We start from the raw sequence: 27,308 nt of genomic DNA on the forward strand, positions 1-27,308 counted from the left end.
CCTCATTCAATACCTTTTAACTACTTATATGCTAAAGTAAGAGCTGGTTGCCAAGTGTACAAAAGCATTATGTGATATGTGGTGAAAGTGTCTTTTAAAAAGTCATAAAATCAATGTTCTATTCATTGACCATTCCAAACGTTCAGTTACAAAATCTTTAAATCCTTTTTATTGCTGTTGTGGAGAAGGTATTTCTCTGGAAATTGTTGCTATATAATTTATTTTATATATTGATGTCTGTCTTTACATTAAGTGCAATGCTTCAATCTTAAAACAGCGGTAAATTCAGAGTTAGCGGTAAATTCATTGAAAGCAGAGACTTTAATCAACTGAGAATAAGGTGTACTTTGATACTTTAGTCTCTTAGAAGCACTGATAAAAATATGGAGTTTTAATAACATGCATTTGCCTTTCTCTATAGATTTAGGATATCATGTGAAAACATAAAGCCGTGTTAGTATTTTATTTTCATTACTTAGCTGTGTAGTGATGCCTTAAAAAAGAATCATGTACCACTCCAACTACTTTTTTTTTTTTTTTAACCATTCTTTAAGGAAACTCCGTAAGTGAAGCCAGGGGGTAGAGAAAACCTCAGAATCACTTCACCATTCATGAAGTCAAAGACTGAAATTTTGCCAGTACAGTTAGTGTGTTCATCAAACAGTCACGAATAGGAAATCATACCCTTTTCAGGCACTCAAGTAAAAAGACAGTTCTTACAGCATAACCTCATGGACTGTTTCACATCAAGAACTTTTTTTTTTCTTTTTCTTTCTTTTCCCCCGGAAATAAGAGAACAGTTAGAGCTTTTTCTCTTTCCCTTACCCATGTTCCTCTTTCCTCCCTCCCTCCTCCACACACTCACACTTCCATAGGGAAGACCCTTGTGCCCTGTGTCTATGCTGCCCAGCACAAAGAAAGAATAAGAGGGAATCTTTCAAGTAGGCAGGTGCCAAGCCATTTAAGACTGTAGATCAAAAGTAACACTTTCAATTTCAACCCTGTAGTTGGCAGGCAGCCAGTGCAGGTCATGGAGTATTGGTGTTAAGTTCTCTGTCTAAAATATATGACTTACTAAATGGATTGCTGCCCTTTGCATTAGCTCACATTTCCCCTTGAATCAGCCCTAGAGTTGCTTCGTGTTGAGCACATTACAGTAATTAACCCAAAAGGATGCTTTAGACTAAACTCTTACCTAAGTTTACACCCTCTACAGTGCCAGTCATCCTAGTGTATATGGTATGCAAATCAGAATGGAGTTATGCTATTGGTTGTTCACACATGGCTCCATTTTGAGATGCCTTTTCTTTATAACTGTACTAACTAGAAACCTTCCCCTCTTCCTTTAATAAATTGTATCTCAGCTGTTTGTGGCCATTTTACTCTGTGATGCTATGTGACGTATGTTATCCATTAAGAATAATTACTAGATGTAGTAAAACTTACATGATTTCATTTTTTTTTTTAATGACTTAAAGAAATACTAAAAAATAACAACGTATTTTCTTGGCTTAACAGGAGGGGATTTGTTGTAGCATATTTTTGGGAAATAGCTAGCTGAGCCTTTTGTTCTCATTATCTCTGCAAGGGTAATTCACAGCCCTTGAGGTAAATTTAATTTAATATGGTCCATTTAATATTTCACCTCTCACTTTAGTCCATAAAACTGGGTAGAAAGCAGCTCCCATGTAGTGCTCCACAGCTCCCCACCAACCCCCAGTCTATCCTCCCACTTTAAATAACACCATAGTCCAAAAGGCTCTGTCACTTCAGATTTATGCAACCTATACCGCTTTCACTGTACTGAAGATTTTTCTTATGGTTTTGAGGGAGAACAGGTCTGCTTTGCTATCTTCCCACCCTATCTCCCTTTAACCTCTCAAATCTCTTTGCCTAGCTTCAAGTTTCATTACAAATGCTTTGACCAGCTCTGCTTGTTACTACTTTTAGACTTTTGCATTCCAGTTATAATATTCACTTGGGAATAAAAGCTTGATGTGCTATAAATTTACTGTTCTTTTACAAGAAACAGAATGTAGTTCTTTGGAAGTTAATCCATTGTCCCCATTTGTCTGATAACCTTTGGGCAGTTTTCTTTTTTTTTTTCTTTTCTTTAAGAAAGAGAGTGAAACATATTTCAGTGTACGTTCTTGTAGCAAAGTATTTTAGTATCAGAAACCAAAGTGTAGGGATTTACCGTATTTTAATGTATTCCTACAGGCAAGAAACTGAGACATAGCTCTTAGAAATTTTTAGACAAAGGACAGCTCATTTAACCAAAACACAATGTGAGTTCTCTTTTTAACTTTTTTTTTTCTCTTACAATAGGAAAATATATTTCATCTCTCTTTGAGTGTGTTACTCTTCATAATCCTCCATAAAACTTGAAAGTGTCAGTCATTTAGATAATTGAAAACATATAATAAACTATAGACTTACATAGTTGTTAAATTAACTACTGAATGCATTTAAAGACAAAAGAATTTATAGCAAAAATGTGTTTTCCCAAGTCATTTTTGCTTCTAATTATGCTATAAGAAAAAAAAAAAAGATTTTACAGTTAGTGAGGTTAAAATATTCTTTACTGTTTAGTCTTTCATCTTGAGTTTTGAGAAGATGAACTACCATGTTTATCATTCTTATTTTGACCTTAACCTTTTTTTAATGAAAGAGACTTAAAATGTCCCAGCTGGCATGTCTCCCACTGTTGTGAGGAAAGAAGAAGAAAGAAAACTGTGAGTAGTTCTTCCTGTGCAGTAGCTGTGGCAGGATGAATAAAACCTAATAATGTATTAGACAGAGTCAGAAATACCATTAATCGGAGATGGAGTTTCAGAGATGACTTGCCCCAGTTTGTTACCAAAACTATGACGAAACTGTGTAGAGAAAAAAATGTGAGAAAACATATTAAGTGTACAAAAACATTAAAGATTGCTACTTCATTTTAAACTTTGTTTTGCATCAGTAAGTACAAGCACACAATCATAATAACAACTTCTAATGTAAGGTAGTTTGGCTCAGTGTAAGGTTTATGTAGCAGACCATTAAGTTTGAACTAGGACAGTCCCTCTGATTTTAGTGGAATTGTACAAAATGTGTACCAGCTGGAGATCTCATTTAAGGAACCTTATGTAAACCTTGGTACCTCACATATGAAAGCACTCTTAAATTACAGGTGAAAAACTGGCGCTGAGAATATGTTCTCATACCAGGGTATTGCTTCACATAAGTCAGTAGGTTCTACTTTGGGATAAAAGTTTTGCAGTACAGAGATTTCTATTTTTTTTTTTTTTAATCAGTTAATGTGATTGTATTTTTACAAGTCTACCTTGCATCAGATGTAAAGTAGATGAGGTATATTTATCTTACTGTCCATATCAGATGTCTATATTGTATATTGTCTGAAAGAGTGCCTCTGAATGGAGAACACCTTTCTCCATGTTGCTTCTAGACAGATCTGAGATCCAGTGTAAGTCTACCCAGATAAAAGTAATATTTGATCAGGGTGAAAGATGGGAAATAATTCAGTGCTGTGGGTCTTATTTTTTTGAAGAGTATTTTGTTCTGTTAGTTGGAACTTTAATTATGTGCCTTTCCTTTTTGGAAGTTGCTGCAATTACAGAAGGTGGGTGTAAACAACACTTTTTGCTTTGGAACAGAGGAAGAGTCAAGCAGATACACACTGCAGACTATGAATAATGTTCAGAAGAATTAAGTTTCTGGAACTCTTTGTAGGGGTTCTTCCCCTAAAAGATGTCAATGTTTACTTTTTTGTAGCTACACACACTACACATGTATAAAATCTGCATACATTGCTGATTGCTATGTGCTGAAATAGAATATTATCTGGATAAAAAGTTCTGTGCCCATTGTAGTACTTGGAAGAGTCTTCTCTTGACTCCAGAAATAGAATTATCCCTGCTTTAGGGTGAAGGGGACTTCTAGATAGCACAGTAGAATGTTTTTGAAAGCCATACTTTAACAAAATACATGACATTGTGCATTAATGTATCATGTTGATGTAACATGGAGTTTACTCAATATATTCAGAACCTGTAGGCAGTTCCTTTGGATTTCATGCAGTGTCAGTTTTTCAACTGTTCAGCTCTAAACTCTCAGCTCTTGTGACTTTTCATTCAATGCCTAAATATAGGAAAAGAACATAATGTTTTCTTTTAATAGAACTGAAGTCCTTTAATTTATATGGCATTCTTAAAGTTATGTTCAGTCTTGTAGATGACATGGAAGGACCTATGACTTCTGTCAGTCTCGTAGCGCTAGCCTGCTAAGCCTATTTTAACCTGCTTTAGGACTGCAGCAGAAGACCAAATATTTCTGGGTAGGATGTTTTTACTTTAACTATTTTATTCGAGACTTGTTACCCTAACTACTTTATTACTCTTATTAAAAATAGGAAAAGTTGATGGAGCAGGATTGCCAAACTTCTTCTTTATGAATGATCTGAAGCAATTACAAATTCACTTGAAATATTCCAGAAGCTGTTCTATTTTATTAAAAAGTTGAGTAGTATTCTTTCTGAATCCAGTGTCTTTCAAATAAGTAAAAGTAAACAGATGATTTATAATGATTTAAAAACTATTTACTTGAAAGCTGTCAATGTCCTAGTAACTTGAAAAAAACATTTCTCAAACCCTATTAAAGTAATATGGCATATTTAAGCATAAGATATTCATTATATATTCTAATTTATTTTTCTCTTCGTGATACTATTACACATAAGGGATAGTAATGGTAAAATGATGTTTAAAAGTTTGATGATGGTGGCATTACGTAACAGTCACTTTTCAACACAGTTATAGTGTTTCAATTACAGATTTTACATGCTAAAAAAATCAGTCTAGCAAGCTGCAAACTTTTAAAGACTTTAAATCTGCCAAATTATAGCCACTTATTTTTGCCTGACATATTTTCAGCTTAGACCCACATAGGGGCTGCCAAACTTGTTTCTTTTCATTACCTGTTCTATGTCTGGCTCGAAGTTTAGATTTTCGAAAATGGAAAAAAGCTGTTTGTGAAATCACAAGGCTCTTGAGCTCTTAGTTTCCTCTTAGTATCAACGTTTATTTATTTAGGTTTGGGCTGGGTTTCAAGAGATTGAAATTGGAAACAGAGAAGGTGACTCTGAATACCATTTATCTGTATGTAAGCGAACATTCAATGTACATTTAATTTAAAAAATTGCTGTTTCCTACAAGAGGGAGATATTTTTCACATTGTTAAAACATTTTTAGAGGTCACTAGGTGGTCATGTCACCAGCAGGGAGTTTTTGTTTGGCAGGCTGCATTAGCAGTTAGTAACAAATGCCTCCCGTGATTCTGTGTTCAAAAGGAGTTGCTTTGCAAGTAACAAATACTTACAACCTGAGAACTGAAGTATAAAAAGTAGTGACAGGGGAAAATGTTTGGAAATGTAAAACAGCATCTTTAGTGGCCAAATTGGAGTGTTTTGGGAGTTGAAGATTACGTATCTACTTTATACTTGAGCTTAGAGTTTACAGAAGCAATAATATTTTCACTACTGCAGTTGTGAGTCTCATCATTTCTAGTTAGTGGAGAAGTGTAAATTTGCAGCTTATGTGAGTCCTTGGTTTGGGAAGTAATTCACATTTTAAGTATAATTTTTATCAGGTTCATGCCAATAAATGTTTTGACTTTATTTTTCAAAGATTTTAAATATTTTAAGATGTAAGATGCAATAAAACTGAATAACACCAAACACATTTGGCCAAATCTACTCCGTGAGAGAAAGGAACCCATGTTTGATTCTTGGTGATCTCTTAACATGTTTTTTTTTAATCGATTGAGATACAGTGTCTAAACATTTGCTAGTGAAAGTACAATGGGAGTATTAATATTTGCAAGGTAAAAGTACTGTGAGTTGGGCTGAAAAATGTCAATTTGTTATATATGTAATAAAATTATTGCATAAACAGATGTATTTGTTAGCTGTAATGGTGATTTCTTCCTTTAACCATGGAGCTCATTTTTTCCTGATGAATGTAATACAGAAATTCTAGTTATACCAGTATGTAATTAATCCTATATCATCCAACTATGCTTAAGAAAATGGTTGTGAGAGGCTCTAGAAGAAGATGCGCTTAATGATGCTAATGTGAAACAGCTCCTTAACGTTCTTAGGACTTCACTGATTCACACCTAAGCTCCAACCCTGATATCCATCCCATTCCATTTCCAAAATCTCCACAATCCCTTAATTTTATGCAGTCAGATGCCTTTGTTAGAATAGGCACTATAAATTTTTCACTTGAAATGACCTTGTCCAGAGTGAGGCCTTCTTTGTAGACGAGTCTGTTTTTGGGGACACAGCCTGTCCTGTTTCATATGAGGTATACTTTCTGTATAAGTCTGTATAAGTCTTTCTGTATAAGTCTGGTAAGTCTGTAAGGAATGGACAAAGCCAGAACCAGGATGAACTGAACACATAAAGTCTTTCCCTTTGGCATCTCAAAACATTTCATTTCTTCAGAGAACTTCTCAAAGGGAGACTCTTGTCAATGAACATTGCTGAAGGTATGAGAACCAAGAATAGCTCATAACTCCAGCAGGATGAGATTTGTGTGTAATCCCATCAACTTGCCTTTAAACTTAACTTTCATAGGAGAAAAACTCTAGAATATAAGATAGAAGAGAGCTGCTGTGCCCTCTGATCCTATGACCTAGTATAAACCAGGCCTCCAATCTGGATGAGTTGAAGAATAATGTGCACCAGCTGTGTAGTCTAGATGCAGCACAGGGAACCAAGAGTCTTTGACAAAAAAAGGCGTTTGGAGAGGCACATTAGTCCAATTAATACCACATGGTGACCTTAGGAGGACTCCTTGGGGTCCCTTTTCAGAATTAGACCTGTACCGTATCTAGCAGCTGGATTTTGTTTACACTAGAGGGTTGCTGTGGTTTGGTTAGCTATACCGTTGCCTGTCTATATTGAATAGGAAAAGATCAGGCCTGGAATTCTCAATCTCTCTCTTTTATTATACTCCAAAGACACATTCTGTTAATTTTTCTGTGATTCCTGGCAGGAGCAGTATGAAACTTAATCCTTACCTCAAACTCTGGTGTACTAGATTTAGCTCATTATTACTATGGTTAGGTCTAGAGAAGATGCAGAAGAATGTTATCTCAGGTCTATGGGCCAGTGGTATACCAAGCAAGGGACTTCCATTTTTCATGCATGAGCTTTAGCTCGTTTCCCTAAATCCTGCCAGAAAGCTCTTTTATTTCATGCATAATTATGGGCATTCTGCTTGATTAGAGGATGTTGACTTTGTCTGACTTCTGAGAGCTACAATTATGTTTATCTTCATTATCATACAGTTACGCAATGCCTGGAAGTTGTGACCTTGTGTTGGATTATGGCACAATCTATGACTGATGAGAATTACTTAAAATATTTTTGTTATTAAGGTTTCCTAAAAGTGGTCTTAGCTGACTGGAATGAGCAGTATTTACTGGGTCAAAGAGTTCCACAGCCCTTTGTAGAACTCTCACCATTTTAGTTTCTGTGCAAAGGGAACTGTGGGGTATTTTGGAAGTTTTTTGATGACTTCATTTCTCTTTATTCAATAGGTTAAAGAAGTTACAGCTCTTCTCAGAACACGTAGGCTCATATTATCACATGGACATTATGAAATAATTTGTAATTTTGTGTTTTTGTATTTCTGTGTTTAATAACAGTTTGAGTAGTTCACCATCAAGATCACTAAAAATTGATCTATGAGGTGGTAAATGTTGGTTAACGCTATTTGTTCTTTAGGTAGCTGACATATATTTGCTTCTTTCCATCCTGTAGCAGCTGAGGTTTCACTGCTGGAATAAATTATTTTAAGATGATTACTGTTAGATCCATCTATAGAAAATGAAGGCCATGGCTTTTTAAACAGAAAAGGTTATCAACACCTTTAACATATCACCAGTACAGTGCAGCAGTCCTTTTTAGTAAACCTTTCTTTGCTGAATTGGAAAAAGGCATAATTGCTGAGACTCTGTTCTGTCACTTGAAAAACTAAGGCCTCTCCCAACATAAGCGCAATAATGAATACAAGCATATGCCTTGGTTCTGTGAGGAATTTAAGCTGTTTCCTGAAAGGAGGCTGGGGCACAGTTGGGGCTTTGTCCATCTCAGCTTAGGGAATTGTGCACTTCTAGGTACAGTATGGGACTCCGGGAACTGTTCTCAGCTGATACTGATGGTGCTTTGATTTATTCAGTTGATTGTACTTTGACTACCTGATGTTTAGTTACCAGATAGTGACATACACTTAGTGACAAGGCATTACACAGAGTAAACCCCACAGATACACTCTGCCAGGTAGGTTTTACGTTTGTCCAGTCTGTCTATCTGTGTCCATCAGCTGTCTGGAACGGGAGATGCTGGAGAGCCTATCCAGGCTAGCCAGCTACCTGGCTTAGTGGCAATGCTGGCACAACTACAGGATGCTGAAGAGCTGTTGGTGCTGGGGTTACATGGAAGTGGCAGCACTAGTCACTGAGAAAGACAGGCAGCAACAGCCCAGGGTTGTGAATGGGAGAAATGTCGATGTGGATTACTCAGTGAGGCATTACTTCTTAAGAGATTTTTAGCTGCAGAAAGGTTGATAACTAGTGCTGCAGATGATAGGATGGAAAGGCTTCAAATATTACTGTTCATTTAGTATTCCAGGTCTAACAAAAAATCACAGGCTAACAGCACAGGATGTAGTTATAACCAATAATAGTTATTCTACCTGTTGAAAAAATAGTATATATCAATTAGCAGTTCCTCCTTTTATTATGAAGTACATGAGTCTTATACACTGTATTAATTGCAGGGTAGAACACATGATTTTCCTGTTAAAATGTAAGTGGCTGAGACAGTGACTTAGAAAACATAAATTATTTATTTTGGAGATTCTGTCAACATATGTGAATTTAAGTTCCCATACACTACACTTTACTTTTCACTTACATAGTCAGCAGTGATATGTTAAATTCCTTGTTCTTCAGCTCTCTTGCTTCAAGCTAGTCTGCTTCCTGTAAAAGTGAACTGAATATGTCAGCCTTTATAAACATCATATGCACTCTGTTCCTCTCAAACAATTGTAGCTGTTAGTAATTGTTCATTACAAAGTAACTTCCACTAATGTTCAGAAGCATGGAAGTAATTTGGGGAGAAATATACTTTGTTCTTTTGTACTTAAATAATATGAATCTCTGCCTTAAGGATAAGCTTAAGTCAACCTTAACTATGGAATTGTGAGCAGAACTCAGTTTTAAACATAAACAGACCAGCCAAAACAATTATGTTTTTTCCAGGTTTTTACTACTTGAATGTAGTTTTTAATGCTTACAGTATTGTACTTATTAGATTTTTACATAGTGTTTTCTACTTTTTTAAAATAAATCCGTTCTTTATAAACCTAAACATTGGTTACTATTGTTGAATTAAGGTTTTTGGTAATTAATAATAGCCTATATATCTTTCTCTTTTTGGAAGAATGGAATCAGACAGGAATAAACTATTTTAGCACCTGATACTGACCTGAAATTTTGGTTGTGTTTAATCTTCTATTCTAGAAAAGATAATGTTGCATTCTCTGATTCTTTCAGCAAACTTTGTCAAGTTTTTGCATTATTTTCTTATTTGTGGGAATAGTGTTCTAATCAGCTAATGTGGATTCTTATATGCTTTGAAATAATTCCTGGAATACTTCAAATCTTTTTTGTTCATTAGATTGTGCATTTTCTTTTGTCTTTGTCAGTGGTTTCAACATCATAGCTGCCTACAGAGTTAATTTATACTGATTAACTAGTACTCTGGCACAACAGGAAAAAATAATCCTACAGCTACTTCTGTATATAATCATCTAAACTTTGATTTGGTTAGTTCTGGCTTCTCTGAGCTGCTAAGATGCTATTATTTCTTACCACCTGTACAGAATCTCTGCATGTTGTAGAAATTAACAGCTGTCATTTCACTTCTCATAGCAATGGCCCTTGCTTCTACTAACACTCCTCCTTTTAGTGGTGGTTCATCCTAAAATGAATTGTATTATTTCTATGAGTCACGAGGCCACCTGGATAGCAATTTGAGAGAGAATTTTCCATAGTAACTACTTAGGATCTTTCTATCACGATTCTTTCCAGATGTGCTGTTGATTCAGGTAATACCCAAATTCTACTTAGAGACGTCTTATATTTCTGTTGTCTTGGATTATAGAGCTCATCCAAGGTTATGGTAAGTCTAGAATTTTGTATGTAGTTAATAAATAAATAAATAGATACAATCAACCATAGATATGCAGAGGCCTTAGAAAGTGTCCTCTGTTTGGTTCTAAGCAACTTTTTTTGTTCAAATTAGCTGGTTATTATTTGTCAAAAAGCAGCATTGATTTTTTTATTTTTATTTTTTATAGTTACAGTCTATGCCATAGGCTTTGGAACACGGTAGAAATTCAGCAACCTTTATTAATTTAAATGTTCTGTTAAACATGCCTCTTCTAGGACCATCCCTAGGGAAATCTGATTGTATGAATTTACTGTCTGAATATTTTCCAGTTTTCAGTGTTGAAATATAATCAGCAAACCTGCGTTACCTTATTTACTTATTTATTGCTTGAGTTTAAATTTGGGGGAATAAAGTTTGTCATAGCTGCTGAATGCCAGCTCTGAAAAAGAAAACTGAAAATTGAAATTAATTGCATTCTGCATGATGTTCCTCTGTTCTGCTTTTACGCTTCCATTATATCATTCTTTTAAACTACTGCATTTATACCTCTGTTAAGATTCAAGAGTACTATAATATAATACCGTCAAAAAGTGTCATCCATCCTGGTCTAAGAGTTTCTAATACTAATACTAATCTGTTTTGATTTTCTTTTATTTAATAATTTATCATCTGATTTTGTGTTGCTCTTGTAACGTCTAGTACAGGTTTAAATTTCTTGGCTAGCAAATTCTGATCCTTCTGTAGTTTTTGTTGACTTCTTAGAGACTTCTCAAATTTTAGTAAGACCATAAACCCTTCTTTACCTAGCATTCTGCAAGAGATCTTCATGTTTTTCTAAGATACAGGCGTTGAAAGGTTGAAAAATAACAACTAGATAGTATTTTGAAGTTGTTCATCTGAAAGTATTACTGGTTTGTTGATGGCTTTTCCGATTACTTTTTTCTCTTTAAAGCCTAAATTAGACTCTAGACTCACCACATATATATATATATTTTTTTTCCTAACAGAAAAGTCATCTGTATCCTGCCAGTTAATGAGATGCAGAGAGTAGTGGGACACTCAGGCTTGGCAAATCTTGCAGCTACTGTGAGGTGGGAGGCAAAAATTTCTAACTTCTGTAGTTTTCAGGAATTTAAAAGCAGAAAGAGTACGGAGAAAAACACTGCATTCTTCACTAGGGGGAAAAGATGTGAAAATATATACAAGACCACTATACACAATCCTGTTACTCCACTATCACTTTGAAGATTGCATATGACAACATATATGTGTCTAACTCATGAGTAAACTCAGCTGTGTGCCATCTGGATGGATCTCAGATCCCATGGTTGATGGAGACATGACTGAATGACTACAGGCATAAGTGTCTGACAGTCTAATGTCTTGTGACAAAGCCACAGCTTGGTCATAGTTTTGACTTAGATCAATGATTCTGTTTTGCCCTTTACAGCTCCTCAAAATGAGCAAAAGGCACTGAAGAGGGGGGAAAAAAAGAACCTTGCTTTTTATTAAATATTAATGAAAAACAACTAGGAATGTCTCATCGGAAATTTATTTATATACAACTCTCTATAATATCAGAAATCAGACCTATATAATTCTCTCCCTACAAATGTGCCCCTTTTCCAGATAACTCAGTGACTGAATGTCAGCAAGCTCTATCCAGTTCCCACCAGTACCTCAAAAGTATTTTTTTGTCTCCTGTTAACCTGTCCCCTGCCACATGTGCTTGTAATCTGGGTGTCCGTGTGAGCTCCTGACTCCCAGCATTCTGCTGTGACTTCTTTCTATGCCTCAACTTGCTGGCTTAGTAGCTTCTTCAGGAAAGCTCTAGTATCCCCTCTCTCCAGGAAGATTCACCTCAATCAGTTATTTTTAAGACATCCCTGAGAATACCCAAATAGGACAGATACTTTCTGACATACGCCTAGCTGATATCTACGTAAGGGAGAGATCTAAGTAAGGAAAGTGCTGATAGTTAAATACCAATGTTGGCAAGGAAAGAGAAGCAGTTTGGTTGACCTGCCCAATTAATAGTTAATGCCATGTAGAGTATTTCAATTCTATCACTGATTGTAATAATATTAAAAAGTATCATGAAACATACTCTTGGTAATTGAACGTAGTCATATGGATTAAATCACTTAGTCATACACTTAGGAAGTAAAACTTGAACTAACTCAATCTTAGCTCAAAAGCAGATGCTTTTTTGCCCTCAGTAAAAGTCCTTCAGTTTAGAGGTTTTCCCAAAGACTGTCAGAAATATTATTCAGATCAATACAGAACTTTATCCATTAGTCCTGTTAGTCTAGTATGATATATAAGAAGTTGAATGTTTATCAAGCCTAAGCAAGCTAAAATTTGTTATGGAACTATCCTAAAATACTCAACTACAGTTATTTCTATTGCACTGATTTACTGTTGTTTGGCAATAGACTTTCTCTTTGATACTGTTCAGTGATGGACCTCATGCCTCTTCCATCTGCTTTGAGAAAGTCAGTATGAACTGTCTTCACTGGAAATCAGTATGAATCATCTTAGAGCTCTATGGCTGTACATATGTGCCCTTAGTCTGAAACAAATTTGAAATAGTTAACCCACCAAAGAAGATCAATGAACAAACTTCTTTATGTAAAGTTGAATCATATGATGGTATTCATGCTCCTGGCAGTGCTTGTGAATAGCTCCATTAGCAGGGAAGTCATATAATCAAATAACATCTTGTGGTATCCTATCTCTTTCATTCCAATCTTTTAAGATACTAATTAAAGAAATGTTTGTGAGCTGTCATCTAATTCCCTCTATTCTTCCTTCTACAGTATGTTTGGCCTATGTATATTATATGATTTCATTGTCTTTACTGATACTTTTCTATTTTATAGTTACTGATGTAACTGTTGCACTGTTGTCATATGCTATGGTTTGGGCTTGTAGTATTTTGTTAAAAATTGAGGTGTTTTTTTTTATTTCACTGAAGTAGAATCCTAGAGGCAGTGTTTGAATAAATGTTCTCTTACAAAGGTTTTAGAGACTTTTAGACTACCAAAATGTTCGTGTTTACACCAATAATTAGCGGTATTAATACTTGATTTTGTGTAGCTTGACCATAAATACATATCCAATGGTTTCCAATATAATTAAATCCTCAGAAATGATACATACACAACAGTTATGTTTAAGATTATTCAGTGCCTTAACATTGCCTTATCAAGTCAAAAAATAAAAATGTTGAGTTGTAATAATCTGTAGAATTTCTTTTATCTATCAAAGTAAGATATGTAACAGCAATAAGTAATGCGTGTCTCACCTTACTAATGGTAATGATAATTCTGACTTCACAGGCTAGATTAAAATAACTAAAATATTAAATCTGTCAGCCTGGTGGGGAAGGGTGGGTTTCAAAATTCTCAGGAGTTTCTTAGTTAAAGGCTTAACATACAGAATTGTACTCTGAGATATAAAAGACATTTAGATGTAGAGCTTAGTGATACGGTTTTAGTGGAGGACTTGTTAGTGTTAGGTCAGAGGCCGGACTAGGTGATCTTGGAGGTCTCTTCCAACCTAGATGATTCTGTGATTCTGCAATATTTGTAGCTATCTTGTAGATTATATGACAATATATCATATATCAAATATGAATTATGCACTGCCATGAGAGTGCATTTTGTTAATCCTATGTATTTCATTCTTGAAATTGCCTTCTAATATACTATAAAGCTCAAGGCATAAATTATGCCTGTTAATATTGATTTCTATATGTTGTTTCAAAATAGAGCTAATTATTCCTCATGTGGTTTAATGTAAATTTTAATGTGCTCTACATTTGATTTTATGAGTTTTGTTATATATTTTATTCAAAGGGCAGCTGCTTGTAACATTATGGAAATTAGAGGGAGGAGATTAAGTCAATTTTTTCAAAAGCAGACCAATTTTTTCCTTAAGTTTCTAACCTAACATAATGAAATAGAAGATTTCGGTGTCTTTTAATTTGCATTACCTGTTTGACAAAAGGATCATTTTGTTGATCAGTACTTACTGTGATTTAAAAGAAAGCCCTGCTCATTCATTAGCATAACTGTCATTTAATTTGTGATGAATGACTATTCAGAATATTTTGTCAATTTAGAATTAACAGAATACAGTTAATAAAAGGTAATTTTTAATTTTGTTTCTCCATCTCAATTTTATATGCCTTTGTGACTCAAATATTTTGAATTCCCTGGAATTTCATGAAAACAGTTGCAGCTTTTAATAACATTTTCCAAGCTTAAACATTTCTTTAGTAGTTGTAAGATGTTACTGAGATTTGTATTCTAGAGATCAAACCATTAATCCTGCAAAGTACTTTTATCTTTGTCTTCTATAAACACAAAAACTAGTGTTGAAGGATAAGGTGGCTGACAATGACAGATTACCTATACTTTTGTTTTCCTGTTTAACTTAGGTGGATTCCGTGTTCTGATGTAACCCAACCCCATACATCCAGATGCCATTGTTCTTGATCCATCAGTACCCACCTCTGCGCTATACTGCATTATGGCCATTTTAACCAAATCTTGTTTGCATTCCTATAGAGAATCATATAAAGCCAAATGAACAATAGGGAGTCAATTCTATGCAAAACCCAGAAATAATTATCATCATCTAACTTCTTCAGATGTATTTTGCAGCACTGTGAATTCTTTTTTTTTCCCCTCTCTACATTTCTCATGCAGTCTGAATCTTGTTATATCTCCTCACACATGGGCAATGCTGTCAATTTGAATGAAATGATAATAGACTGGTTACTGAATCACATTTATTGATGTAATTACATCAGTGAAGCTATGATGTAATTGGTTTCACCAATGTGTTTCTTTTCTGAATGGGTCTGTTTTACTTACCTGTCATTTCTAAACATAAATCATCAAGACATCAGAAGTGCAATGTTATGGGGCTTCAAAAACTTCAGAGAATTCAAAGGGCAATTGAGTGCCTACATCTTACTGGACAAAGGATGGGCGTGAAGTTCCTTCTTTGTCTTTAAAACCTCTCTGAACATACACCTTTATATTGAATTATTTTTGTTTGATTAACAAGCAAACAAAAAAAAAACACCAACTATATGCACATTTGCAATTGCTGTTAAGAGAAGAAAGAAGAATATTTTAAAATTGCAAATCTGAGACAATGCATTTACTGTTACTGGGGGATGTAGGTCTGGTGATGGGAATATTGAAACATGGAAGAAACAAAGAAACACCAAACTGAGGCTTTGAGGAGGGGAAACTTTAAAAAAGGTGTGTGGGGGAAGGCAGGGAATGGACATGAAAGTTGCCTTTTCAGGAAACTCCTTTGTGATTATTCAGGATCGGGTCCTTTCTTTTCCTTCTTTCCATTTGCTCCAAGATTTCACATTAAGGAGAACTGCTTCTTCCTGGTTCTCCTTGATTCTAGCCTAATGAAGATATACATCTAACGCAGGTGTAATATAGAGACTATATTGCAGGTCTAACACAGGTGTAATAGAGGCTTTATATTATCTGAAGACTGTCTCTCATGCCTGCCTTCAGAAGGTGGCTTCATCAGCTGGAAAATTCAAGGTTTCATATATTGAGGTTCCTTCAACAGAGGGAAAAGTGTTTGGTGGATGGGTAAGACCAGGGCTCTGGTGTTTCTGTCCCATAGTTAATGGAGCAGTCCTCTCTGCTCCTTGCTGTGTTTTGGCTGTGAAACATCTGGTTCTCTCTGCTTTACATAAGGGCACTAAGCCAAACTGAAGTGCTGTTTCATGCTGTTTTTTCCTTCTGAAAGTATTTCAAAAGGGATTGCTCTTTGAAAAGAGCGCAAAATAATTGTTCATTCAAAGGAGTTAACCTATAAATTGTTTCTTTTGCAAAGCATATATGGCCATGAAATTGGAGAGACAAATTTTATGTCAGTTTCAGAAATACAATTTCAGGATAATTGCCTAAGATCAGTAGTGATGAAGTTAAATGTGTCACACAAGTAGCTTAGACTTACAACTGTGGTATTGAATATGCAGGTTTAAATTTCATACTTATGATCAGTATGTTTTGTTTCTAAAGAAAAAGCTTTAAAATACTAAAATGTTCTGAAATTTATTTTCTAAGATGCATGCACATCCATAATGGATTAACAGCATGTTTTAACAAACCATCTATTTGCTTTAGGAGTGACAGAGAGAAGCTGTTTCAAACAGGATCTCTCATCACTGTCTATCTCTAGTCACCTCCTACTGAACCTAAGGTTGAATACTGGGGGTCATGAGGGAAAGAAAACAATAATTAAAGGGAAAAAGTTGATTGAGCTGTTTTTTTTTTTCTCTTTCAGTACGATTAGCATGTGAGAAGCTGGCTGAGTGCTCTACTGTATATCATTAGTTCAAACGTTTCTGACTTGATTTAACTTTAATGGTGACTTTTTAAATTGCATTTCTGTATTTTGTGGAGAACGGTTTAAGTAGTGAAGGCAGTAAGTTCTTGTTAGAAGATCTTGTTCCTATAGATCTTAATCTAGGAATTGTTAGATTACAATTGGACTGTTCCTAAGAACTCACCCCACCTCCCCAAAAGTTGTCATGAGTTCTTTTATTAAATCTCAGAAAATTATTCTTAGACTAACAGAGGTGGGGAGTAAAGCAGGAGTGTTTACAGAGTTCACCTCTAAATTGACTGTGATAAGTGGCAATGCAATGTATTATGATTAGAGGTTTCTGGGAGACTCTTTAAGAAGGTTAACTGCAAGGCAGCTCTCAAAAGAAAGCATTTATCTTAGTGGTCATCCTTCAGTGTTTTATACTACTGAGAATTTTTTTGTGGGTGGTTAGAACCATTTTTTGTGTTTTATTAGCTGTGCCTTGAATACCTCCTACAAGCTGAATGACAGTTTAGGGTTATTAAATCTGTTCTTAGTACATTCTTTTATCCATAGTTAATCTTGACTAAATATATGCTAGGAACAACCCTTTTTTTTCTCAGTTGTTGCCCATATTTGTTAAAGAATTATTCCATTTGACATTTGTTTAGGCTGCAGTTTGATAAAATACTGTATACAATATACTTTTTCAGTTTGGCCATTCAACAGAGTCTTTCATGGATTTATTTCTTCTCGGCATTATCTTATCTTCTCTTATAGTATGCTAAGCTTCCTTTTCATATTAAGTAATTTTTTTCACTCAAGACAGATGCTTTCACAAATGCATACTCTGTATTGCTAGAGATCTATAAGATTGCATTTTTTGTATGTTTGGATACATTTATAGTTGAGTTGCTGTGTTATCATCTGCTTTCTCCAGTTCTAGGTACGGTAATTCAGATTAGGCTTTCACACTACTTGCAGTGACTGCTAAAGTACTTATACGTGTTTGTATTTTTATTTGTCTACAAGGTAGGTCTTTTATCAAATTAATAGTTGGTTGATCCTCCAAGGAAAGGTATTCTGTATTTCATTATTACTAAGGAATGACCTGTGCAATACAAAGTCTTTTTTTCCTGTAATTGGTAATTTTCACAGAAACTTGATCATTCTGAAGTTTTGTATTGTTCTTTCTTAGTACAGATGTAGAAATGTAAATGTAAAAGGTCTTTCTTTCCAGTCATAGGAAGGCTAGCAGATATGTGGTATAAGTAGGTAAAGAATGGATGTTAACTCCAAGGACTGCCATCTAAAATGAGACACAGAATAAATCAGCTTAAACCATTGAATCATTAAATAATTAGGTTGTTGGAAAGATCATGTTTTGGGGCAAGATCAACTATATCTGAGTCATTTCTAACAGACTTTTAACCAACTTGATCAGAAAGACTAACACTGGTAGAAACCATTTTTCCCCAGCAATTTCTTCCAGTACTTAATTTCTATTAATACTTAACTTGCCATTACAATAAATGTTGGCATATTACCTGTTGTTCTGTGTGCAGTGGACATGGAAAAATTGTTCTTTTTCACTCTAGTAGAGCATTTCTTGTTCTCATTATTATATTGCCCCTCGTAGACCGTTTACTGTAGTTAATTCAATGTTTTCTTGTCAGTTGTTTCTTTGACCACTTTTGTTGCTGTCCCCTGAACAGTCTATGCATTTTTTCTTGGAGAAATCATCTCCAGACTGGATTTGGTATTTCAGCTGAGATTCTTCTGAAGTCACACAGGTCAAAAGAATCACTTCTGTCTTGCAATCTCTTTCTGTTCATCATACTTCCCAGTATGATGTTTGCCTCTTTCACAACACATCATTAATAAGGAGTTCCTCCTTAGTTTTCCAGACTGCTTCTTCCATTTGTCAAGACCTTTTTATTCCTGTCTTCATGGCACTTGAAGATCCTCCCAGTCTCAAATCTCGCTGAAATGTAGTAAGCATATTTTCTAGTCCACTCACCCATGTAGTTAATAAAAAAAATCACATAGTGGAATTGCAAATTGTTTACATGGAATCCTGCTTGCTTGAACAATGAATTCTTGACTTTTAGAATGGGACTGTACCTTTCTGCTTTACTTTTGTGGTTTTAGTATGAAATGACGTGAATTATATTAAGATATTTATGCAAGTTCCTTGAACTTCTCACTGGAATCTTTAGTACCTTAAACCCTGATCTCACAGCAGCAACTATTACCATCAAGAGACTTTTATATTCACTTTTTATTGAGGAGGACTAGCTAGAGTTTGCTGTAGAGAAGAACGCAGTAAGGCTTTGCTTAGGGAGAATTTTCATTTTTAGAGTTTTGCTTTTCCAGGGAAGAGTTCTCCCTTTCCTTCTTGTAGTGAACCACCCAATTATAGTGGAGCATATTTAGATGGGGAATCCAGAGAATGTAAGTCAAAGGAAATCGTACAGATTAATTACCAATGCAGAGCAAATGCTGTTTGATTAACATGGATTTTATTAATCTGAGAATTTACCTAATTTTACCATGTTCCGTTAGAGTGATTTTTCTTGGTGTTAAAAGTACTATCCTGGTATTTGTATAACAAATAGTTTGCCAGAAGAGAGATGAAAAACTGCTAATAGCAAAAAGGATTACTCTTTATAAATATTACTGTTAAAAAATGTCATTTACTCAGTGCTTTAATAAATTATTTTAGAATGTCTTTTATTACCATAATTTATTTAAACAATAAGGAGACATTTTGGCTGCAAATAGTGATACATCTCTATAGAACTGTATTTGGATAGTCATTTTTTTTTCCCTGACACAGTAGATAATTAGGAATTATAAATTATGCTTACACTCTTAAGCATGCTAGCTGGAGAGCATATGAGACTGTATGTTGTTTTTGGTGCCAGTTCAGCTCCTGATTTTAAAAAAATTTTGGCACAGAAATGCATGATGATTTTCAGTTTCTAGCAGTAAGTGGAAGTGTATACTCACTGAGAGATTTAGATGAAGACCTTGTCACTGTTTACACTTTTGAATGAAGTTTGCTTCATGCTTATTACTGAGGAAGTCATTATTACCAGCTGTTTTGCTGGCATCTTAGCCTTGTTCCTAGAGGTCAGATAATCCTCTTTCACATGTTTCCTGCAAAAATAGTAATATTGATTTTTTTTAGTGGGATCACTGGGTAGCTAAGGTAAATTTCTTCTGTTCATCAGATTTCGTTCTTTCTATAGTAAATCTCAAGGATGATGACAGGTAACACCAGGTAGCTTTCACACCCATGGGTAGACCTGTGTGTGATAGTAGTAAAAGAGGGATGATAATGTCAGGTCAGTCCTTACAGGACTGCTTCATAAGTGCTTGGATCTCTTCATTTTTTCCATTGCTAATGAGGACATTATATTTTTTCAACCTATATCTTCCATAGGGGAACTCTACCAGGAACTCTGGTAGTAAGCTAGGCGATACAGAATTAAATGCTACTTCAGTTTTGTTTATATGCCCTATTTATATGTTTATATTCTATGTTTAGATGCCCTGTCACAACCGTGCCTCTATTTGTACTCTGTATTAATAATCCAAACTGCTGCATTGCTGTCTTCCCTCCATATTGAAGAATTTAATTACTAAAGATTTAAGCAACCAACACGCATCTATTGGTAAATATACAGTTCAGTCCCACTCTGCTGAACTGTTAACCCGGATGCCTGGTTAAATGCCACTGGATTATATATTTGAGGTTATTACTGTTAAAATTATCCATGATAATAGACACAGATAATGTGCCAACATACTCCAGGAGTATGTCTGTGCAGACAGGTGCAAGCTTGCTTTGCCCACACTCTGAGCAGGCTGTATGTGAGCCAGTACCAGTCTGGAACCCATCAGCGTGTTGCATGGCACTATGCCCAAGTTAAAACGCTTTGTCTCTTAAATAAATGAGGCTTTACAGCTTCTGAACTGAAGCTGACTCACATTTAGGAGGCTTCAAGCGTATGGGCAGTGTGAGTTTGCATTCACCTGCCTGTGTACATCTATTCATCATTCCACATCGCAGTGGAAGAACTTAAGTACAAATCCCCATTCTTGTGTTCTTGTGCAATCTTCTCCAAACATTTGTGGTTTTATGGCCTCTGAGCTCCACATGCATTTACTGTAAAGATAAGAATTAAAATATAATAATATAACTACAAAGTTATGGAGGGCTTATTCAAATGTCCGTATGTGCTGAGGGTTGGATTCAAATCTTAGACCACCTCAGTGGAGCATTTACAGAGTTATTTATTTATTTATCAGGGCAGCTACTTCACATGGTTATGAATCATTATTTCCTGCAAGTGTTTGGTATGAATTGTTGTTTTGTAGAATTAAGTGTTTGGTTACATAGAAGTAAACTGCAATATTTTGCAAAGGGAAAAGTAGTTGCATGCTCTTTGGGAATTATCCCATCAACCACAAGGCAATTGAGAAGAAAGATTTTGTTATGTTTCAAAAAAATACTTAGAAAAATATTGTCGTTATTTCTGCTTGGCTTTCATAACCCCTCAATGTCATTGGTTGAGAAGAAGCAACCAGGGTCTCCAAAAGCTTATGTCTTTGGGAGCTGCAGAATCCAGAGTACAGATTCTTCAGAGTAGACTGTCTTACTCTTCTCTTCCATGGAAGGTTTTAATCATCTGCTCCTTTAAAGCAGGGCTAGCATTGACAGAAGAGTTGCATAGTGTTGCACACTTGCACTGTTTTGATTACAAGAACATATGGCTTTTGGCCAGCGATACAAAAAAGATGGATCTGAGTGCATCACATTATCAGATATTGAAATGATAGCAAATGCATCAGTAGTTCTGACTCTTCTTTCTCACTAGTCAGGTTTTTGTTTTCAAAGCCAGTTTCTGAAATAGTCTAAACTTTGGAGAAGTAAAAATTCAGTACACCTTCATTTAGTTTTCAAGCTGATTTAGAAATTTTATTCTGTTTGTGGCGTTTTACAGCAGGACTAAAATTGGTGTTACACAATTAAATAAATATCATTAGAAACCTCATAGATGGCAAGTATTTACCAGGAAATTTGCTTATTAGATAAGCAGGCATTTCTACATAATTTAGGATTGATCTGTGGATAACTTACAAACCTTGGATTTTCTGTGATGTAACTTTTTTTTACTTATTTTCATCATAAGTGTGTTGGGTTTGTAATGTATCAGTATTTATCTTCAGATATTAAAAAGGTATATCTTGAGACTGATAATTATGAAATAAACCAATTTTTATTTTGCAGTTTACTTTATCAGAGGTACCTACTTTACAGCAATATTTACCATGAATTAAAGATTAGGACTTAGTCCCACTAGTGTTAATTGCAGACACGACAAATCTTAGTTTTACGCATCCAGAAAACCAGAAGAATGCTGTGAAAAAACTTTTTTTTTAAAAAAAAAGACGTTCCGAACAGCAATAAAATCGTTGTTTGATGCAAGATTAAAATACATAAATAAATAAACTGTTTGTTGATGCAAACTGTTAGAGCACTGTCAAAACATCTGAATAATCTTTATTTGTGATTTTAATATGTACTAAATATGTGCTATCTCTTTGGCTTTAAAGTCACAGAAAACCTATTGCCAACCCCCTTCTGTCAGAGAGCTTATGTTATAATTACTACCACCACCACCACCCCCAAAAAAAGCATCTTCTGAGGCTGGGCACATTTCTAAAACAGAAGAGTAGAGACGTTTTTATATAAAATACTGCAGAGAAAAAAGTTACATTTTTCTTTCTGTTTGAGCCAGATGCTAAGAAGAGGGCATTTTTAGATTTTATACAGTGCATAAATTCTCTGCTTCTTGTACGAGGAGAGGAATAGTCGAGAACAGTAGCGAATCAGCTTTCTTTTATTTCAGTGCATTAAAAATTAAGATTTTAATGAAATATTATGGAATTGACATCTTATTTGAGCACAAAACATGAAAAATATTACAGTGTGGTACAAATAACCATGCAGCATGTTTTATTTGTTATTTTGAGGCTTTTGGGAAACAATATACCTACGTTTAATTTCAGATTAGCATTATAGACTTATGACTCCATCTTTTTTTTTCTTTAATACCTTTTTCTTTATTTAGACTAATAAATAGCTATTTAAATCAAAACTGTTGGAGACTCATGGCATCCTCTTTTAAACATCATTTAACTGTGATTAGAATGAAGAAGCAGAATATAAATGAGAGTATTTAAGTGTATGAATAAAATGCAACTGTTTATCTAAAATTGATCCATGTCTCATAACTTTGAGAGTAAAATAGATGGGTTGTTTTCCTTTGACTCCATCAGAAATATTGTCTTTTAAATATTTACATTAATACATTAGGAACTTTGAAATAAAAGTGAAATAGCTTTCTTGACATTGTTGCTGGCAAGCAGAAGGAGTGCGAGAATTCCAAAGTTTTAGCTCACCTTGGCTATATGAAGTTCATGAGCCATATTCATACATTTATTAGCAGTTGGAGCCTAAGGTTAATTTATGGCTCATTTATCCATGTTTATTTTTTAATGATTGATCTTATGTAGTTCTGGAAAAAGGCATAGGCCATAACATATTATGTAGTAAAACCTATTAAGTATTATGTGCTTTTTCTTGGCTGATAAGTCATAGTCTGTCATTGAATACATTGCAGAAAGTGAGTATATTTCATTTATTTGAGAAAATAAGGGACAGATTATGTCATTACCAACATGAGCATTTTAGAGTATAAGAAATAGTAAGATACTCCAAGATCTGTGCTTCCAAGCAGCATGTTGTAAAAATTACTTCTGTCATATGTCCTCACAAACTATTTACGATGTGACCCTGCTAGCTTCTATGTAATTCTATATGTTTCTGAGTGCTGTAAGTTTCTGTTTGCTCTATGGTGATTGAGGTCAAAATTCCAAAGGAAAAGATTCTTTGTGAACTGTTAGATCAAGGAACTGTTTTTCTAGATGTTATATTTACTTCTAGAATTATAGTTTCATGGTGACACAATGAATAACCATAAATTCATAGGAAAACATTTACGTAAATGTGAGGAAGATATCCAGGGATTTCTGTACTGAGGCCTCTAGGGTACTGAATATACAAGACAAAATAAAAATAAGCTTTATTTATATCACTTTCCTTTTATGATTCAGTCTTTATGATTGGAATAATTCATAAGATTTATGTAGGAAATTCTATAATTCAGGAACGTAAATTTAAAAAAAAATAATACCAAAAGTTTTTAAGAACAAGTTAATTCACAGAAATATTAATTATCATGTTATAGTAAGGATAAACACTAAGATAAATGTTTTAAGAAATATTTGCTATTTAAAGAGTGTTCAGAAATTACTTGATTGTTTTTCCATTGGTTAAAAGAAACATCTCACTTAGCATTTTTGTTCTATTTTATTAAGAATATAAAAATTTTATTTTATTTTATCAGACAGGAAGCCCTGCTTGCTGCAATTAGTGAAAAAGATGCAAACATTGCCTTGCTTGAACTGTCCGCTTCAAAGAAAAAGAAGACTCAAGAGGAAGTAATGGCTCTTAAAAGAGAGAAGGACAGATTAGTGCATCAGTTAAAACAGCAGGTGGGTAGACATTTATTTGCATACTTTTATGGCAACTGAAAATTGGCATTATTTTCATTTGTTCTATTTTATTCTAATCTTGTATTGAAAGTCTTCAAGCCAGGTCTGACATGTGACAGCAGTTGTGAAAGGTAGGAGGTGTTCCATGTAAATGTTTCAGTATTGGTTCTCTTTGGTTGCTAAGTATTTAGCTGCATGTTTGGCTCATCTTATACGCAGCCCAGTACACTTCCTGTTTTCCCTTCTCATATAGCTTCCAACTGTCATCATTATGTGTGACAGAGGAGAGCAGATGCTCTTCACAGTAAAGCACGATCTGTCCCCTGTTGACTCTTTCTAACCTTTTTTCTGCTCAGTTATTTGCTTATCTCTTGTAAAATAGTTGTGTTTTCAGAAGGCTTCTGGCTTTCTGAGAGATTATCTGGAAATCATGGTTATCCTTAAAATAAATTCCAGAAGAAGTAAAAGTCCCCCGTCTTTAATGCTGTAAGTCATTTGAGGTTTTAATAAAAAATCATGTAGTTACACACTCTAGACACGAGCAAATTTAATTTGTGTTCTGTTTTATTAATGAAGAAAATAACCGTACTAGACGCAGTAAACATGTAAAACACAGGATGTGCATCTCTTATCTGTCTAATTAAATGTTTAAAACTGCACCATGTGCAGTGGCTACTTCCCCTGTTTTTTAAAAACTAATACTCATTGCCAGTAGAGGTACTGTAGGTACAGTAGGACAAGCAACAGGACAAAGGATGTTCAGATGAGATGCCCTAGGTACTAAAGACCTGTTTTGTGTGTTGTGAATGTTGTTAAACACCTTTTCTCTTTCAGAATATGTGAAAAGGGTGAGAAATATGTTTTAAGAACTTTTCTAAAGGTTTTGTATTGGTTGTTTTCCTTTGTGTGACATTAGAGAATGTATTGCTTGAGGAGGAGAGAGAATACCATCAGCAAAATCATTCTGGTTTCCTTAGCCTCTCAAGTTAACCACACTGCTGTCAGGCAGCATGCCACTTCACAAATGAGCATGCCACATTAATAATGTATAGTCATAATAACGTATAGTTGACTGCATAGTCAACGTTATGATCCTTTCTGAATCATATATTACATCCTGTAGAACTTCATGGACTCAGTAACAGAAAGTCAGGGAAAACCCTTCCTGCTATGCTAACTTCCCAATATCTCTGACATCATACCTATAATCATTGTAGCTTTTTCCCACAGGTCTATAAAAATAGGAAACAGCCCTTGAGCATGAATTTATCATCCCCTTATGATACCGACTTCATTACAGACATTTCAGCCAAGTACCTATGTTTCAGCCATGATGCATTTATGTCACAGATCAGTCAGCTGTCCAGGAGATATTTCATCAGTTTAGCAGAAGATGTTGGATTCCAAATAACTTCATTACTGATGAGTAAGCAAATATTCCATTTTGCCATTTTCCATGATGCCTGTCAGATATTTTTTTAAATGTTCATGAGATATGTGGGAAGACTCTGTGTCGCTATTTTACTTTTAAAAAAAAAAACTTTAAGGTATTGCTGAAGTGTTCATAACATTCATGACTTTCTTTGACCAAAGTATAGGAATTGCAGAAGAGGATTGCTAGAGAGGTATTGTGTTGGATAACTTCAGTTAGAATTGTAACCAAATACTTCAAATACCTCCATTATTTATAGTGATAAAGATCTTCAGTAAAGATATTTAACTAGATTAAATTGATGCCAAAATAATCTCTTTTTATCTCATACACCACACATGCAAAAAAAAAAATCAGGAGAAGAAGAGAGACATCAGAAACAGGAACAGGAATGTGGTTTAACTAGGTCACCGCTTTATTACACTTAAGAATTATCTGATAATAGAGGTTGTAGAGATCATTCATACTTCTTTAATCCCTTTGGGGAGAACCACTGTCAAGCCCCACAGATTTCACATGTGCATCCAAGAACAAGGCTTCCTCCTTGCTATGACTGTGCTGTGGGGAAAAGTGGCAGATTTCATGCTGTGTGATATATCCACCCTATTTCTCAGTGAAGTTTCTTTGAGAGATGGCATTTCCTAGTCTATTTCTGATTCTCTTTTGTTAAAGAACTAGAACTCTAGTGAATGATCAACTGCCAGATTAAACTTTTTTTTTTTTTTTTTAATGGCTTTATTTGTCCCCTCACCTATTTCCAAAGCTGTTGTACTACTGAAAGAAAAATGGAAAAAAACAGAAAACCCTACCCTTTTCCAGCCCGTTGTGGTCATGGGAGATATTTATAAATTAGGAGATGACTCACTAGATAACCCTAAACATAAGGCCCTCAAATCTACACCTGTTCTAAACTCTAGGGGGAACTTTTGCTTAGAGAGGCCAAGTAAAATGGTGGGTAGTGAAAAAAAAATCTATATTCTCTTCCTGTATATCCATAATACCAAATGCATTTGTGATGAATCTACCTATCCAGTCAAGCAGGAAGCTATCTATTCATATGTACAGGAGGCTGAGAATTTATCAAGGCAGCAGGGCAAAGGATAAAAAATGCAGACCTCAAAGAATCCAAGGAATTTCTCTTAAGTTTCTCCTTTTCATGTTGCTCCTCACAAAAGTTCTCTGTCTTTCAATTAGTGAAGGTAAACCTAGGCTGCATATGAAGCATTGTGGCTAAAAGTCTTGTTAGCAAAGCTGCAGTAAGAGTAGGATTTTCCTCTTCCACAAAGGCACACACATATTGCAGTTTACTTCTATGTAACCAAACACTTAATTCCACAAAGCTGATAAGAGTTGCAGACAGACTACTTCTTTCCTCCTTCAAATTTCTTTAGTATCTGCAATTCATACATTTATTCTGATATTTACTACAGAAAATCCCATTTTTGATTTGCACATCAAATAATGAATCTCCTGAACATAAAAAAAAATACTGATATATCTGTTACATGTTGGTCCAAAATTGCTACTCTTCCAGGTGCATCAATTTTAACATACTTCATTAAATGTAAGAATATTTTCTACCTTGTTTCAGGAGAAAGATGTTTTTCTCTATCTGTTTTGCTGTCTTAATTTTACAATCCTGTG

At 34.8% G+C, this 27,308-nt stretch overlaps 1 protein-coding gene across 16 annotated transcripts in view; it reads left to right on the forward strand.

Annotated features, from left to right (window-relative positions):
* The window catches only part of ERC2 (ELKS/RAB6-interacting/CAST family member 2), a 511,348-nt gene that overhangs the window by 337,073 nt on the left and 146,967 nt on the right, over positions 1 to 27,308 (forward strand). For all 16 annotated transcript variants that reach the window (XR_005822988.1, XR_005822990.1, XR_005822989.1 and 13 more), the window contains one exon: positions 24,085 to 24,232. Coding sequence is in view for 12 of the 16 variants with exons in the window: in XM_040568867.1 (XP_040424801.1) it covers positions 24,085 to 24,232 (148 nt within the window). In the remaining 4 variants the exon portion in view is untranslated. The remainder of the gene's footprint in view (positions 1 to 24,084; positions 24,233 to 27,308) is intronic.

This window comes from Cygnus olor, chromosome 10 (genome assembly GCF_009769625.2).
Source record: "Cygnus olor isolate bCygOlo1 chromosome 10, bCygOlo1.pri.v2, whole genome shotgun sequence".
NCBI classification, from domain to species: domain Eukaryota; kingdom Metazoa; phylum Chordata; class Aves; order Anseriformes; family Anatidae; genus Cygnus; species Cygnus olor.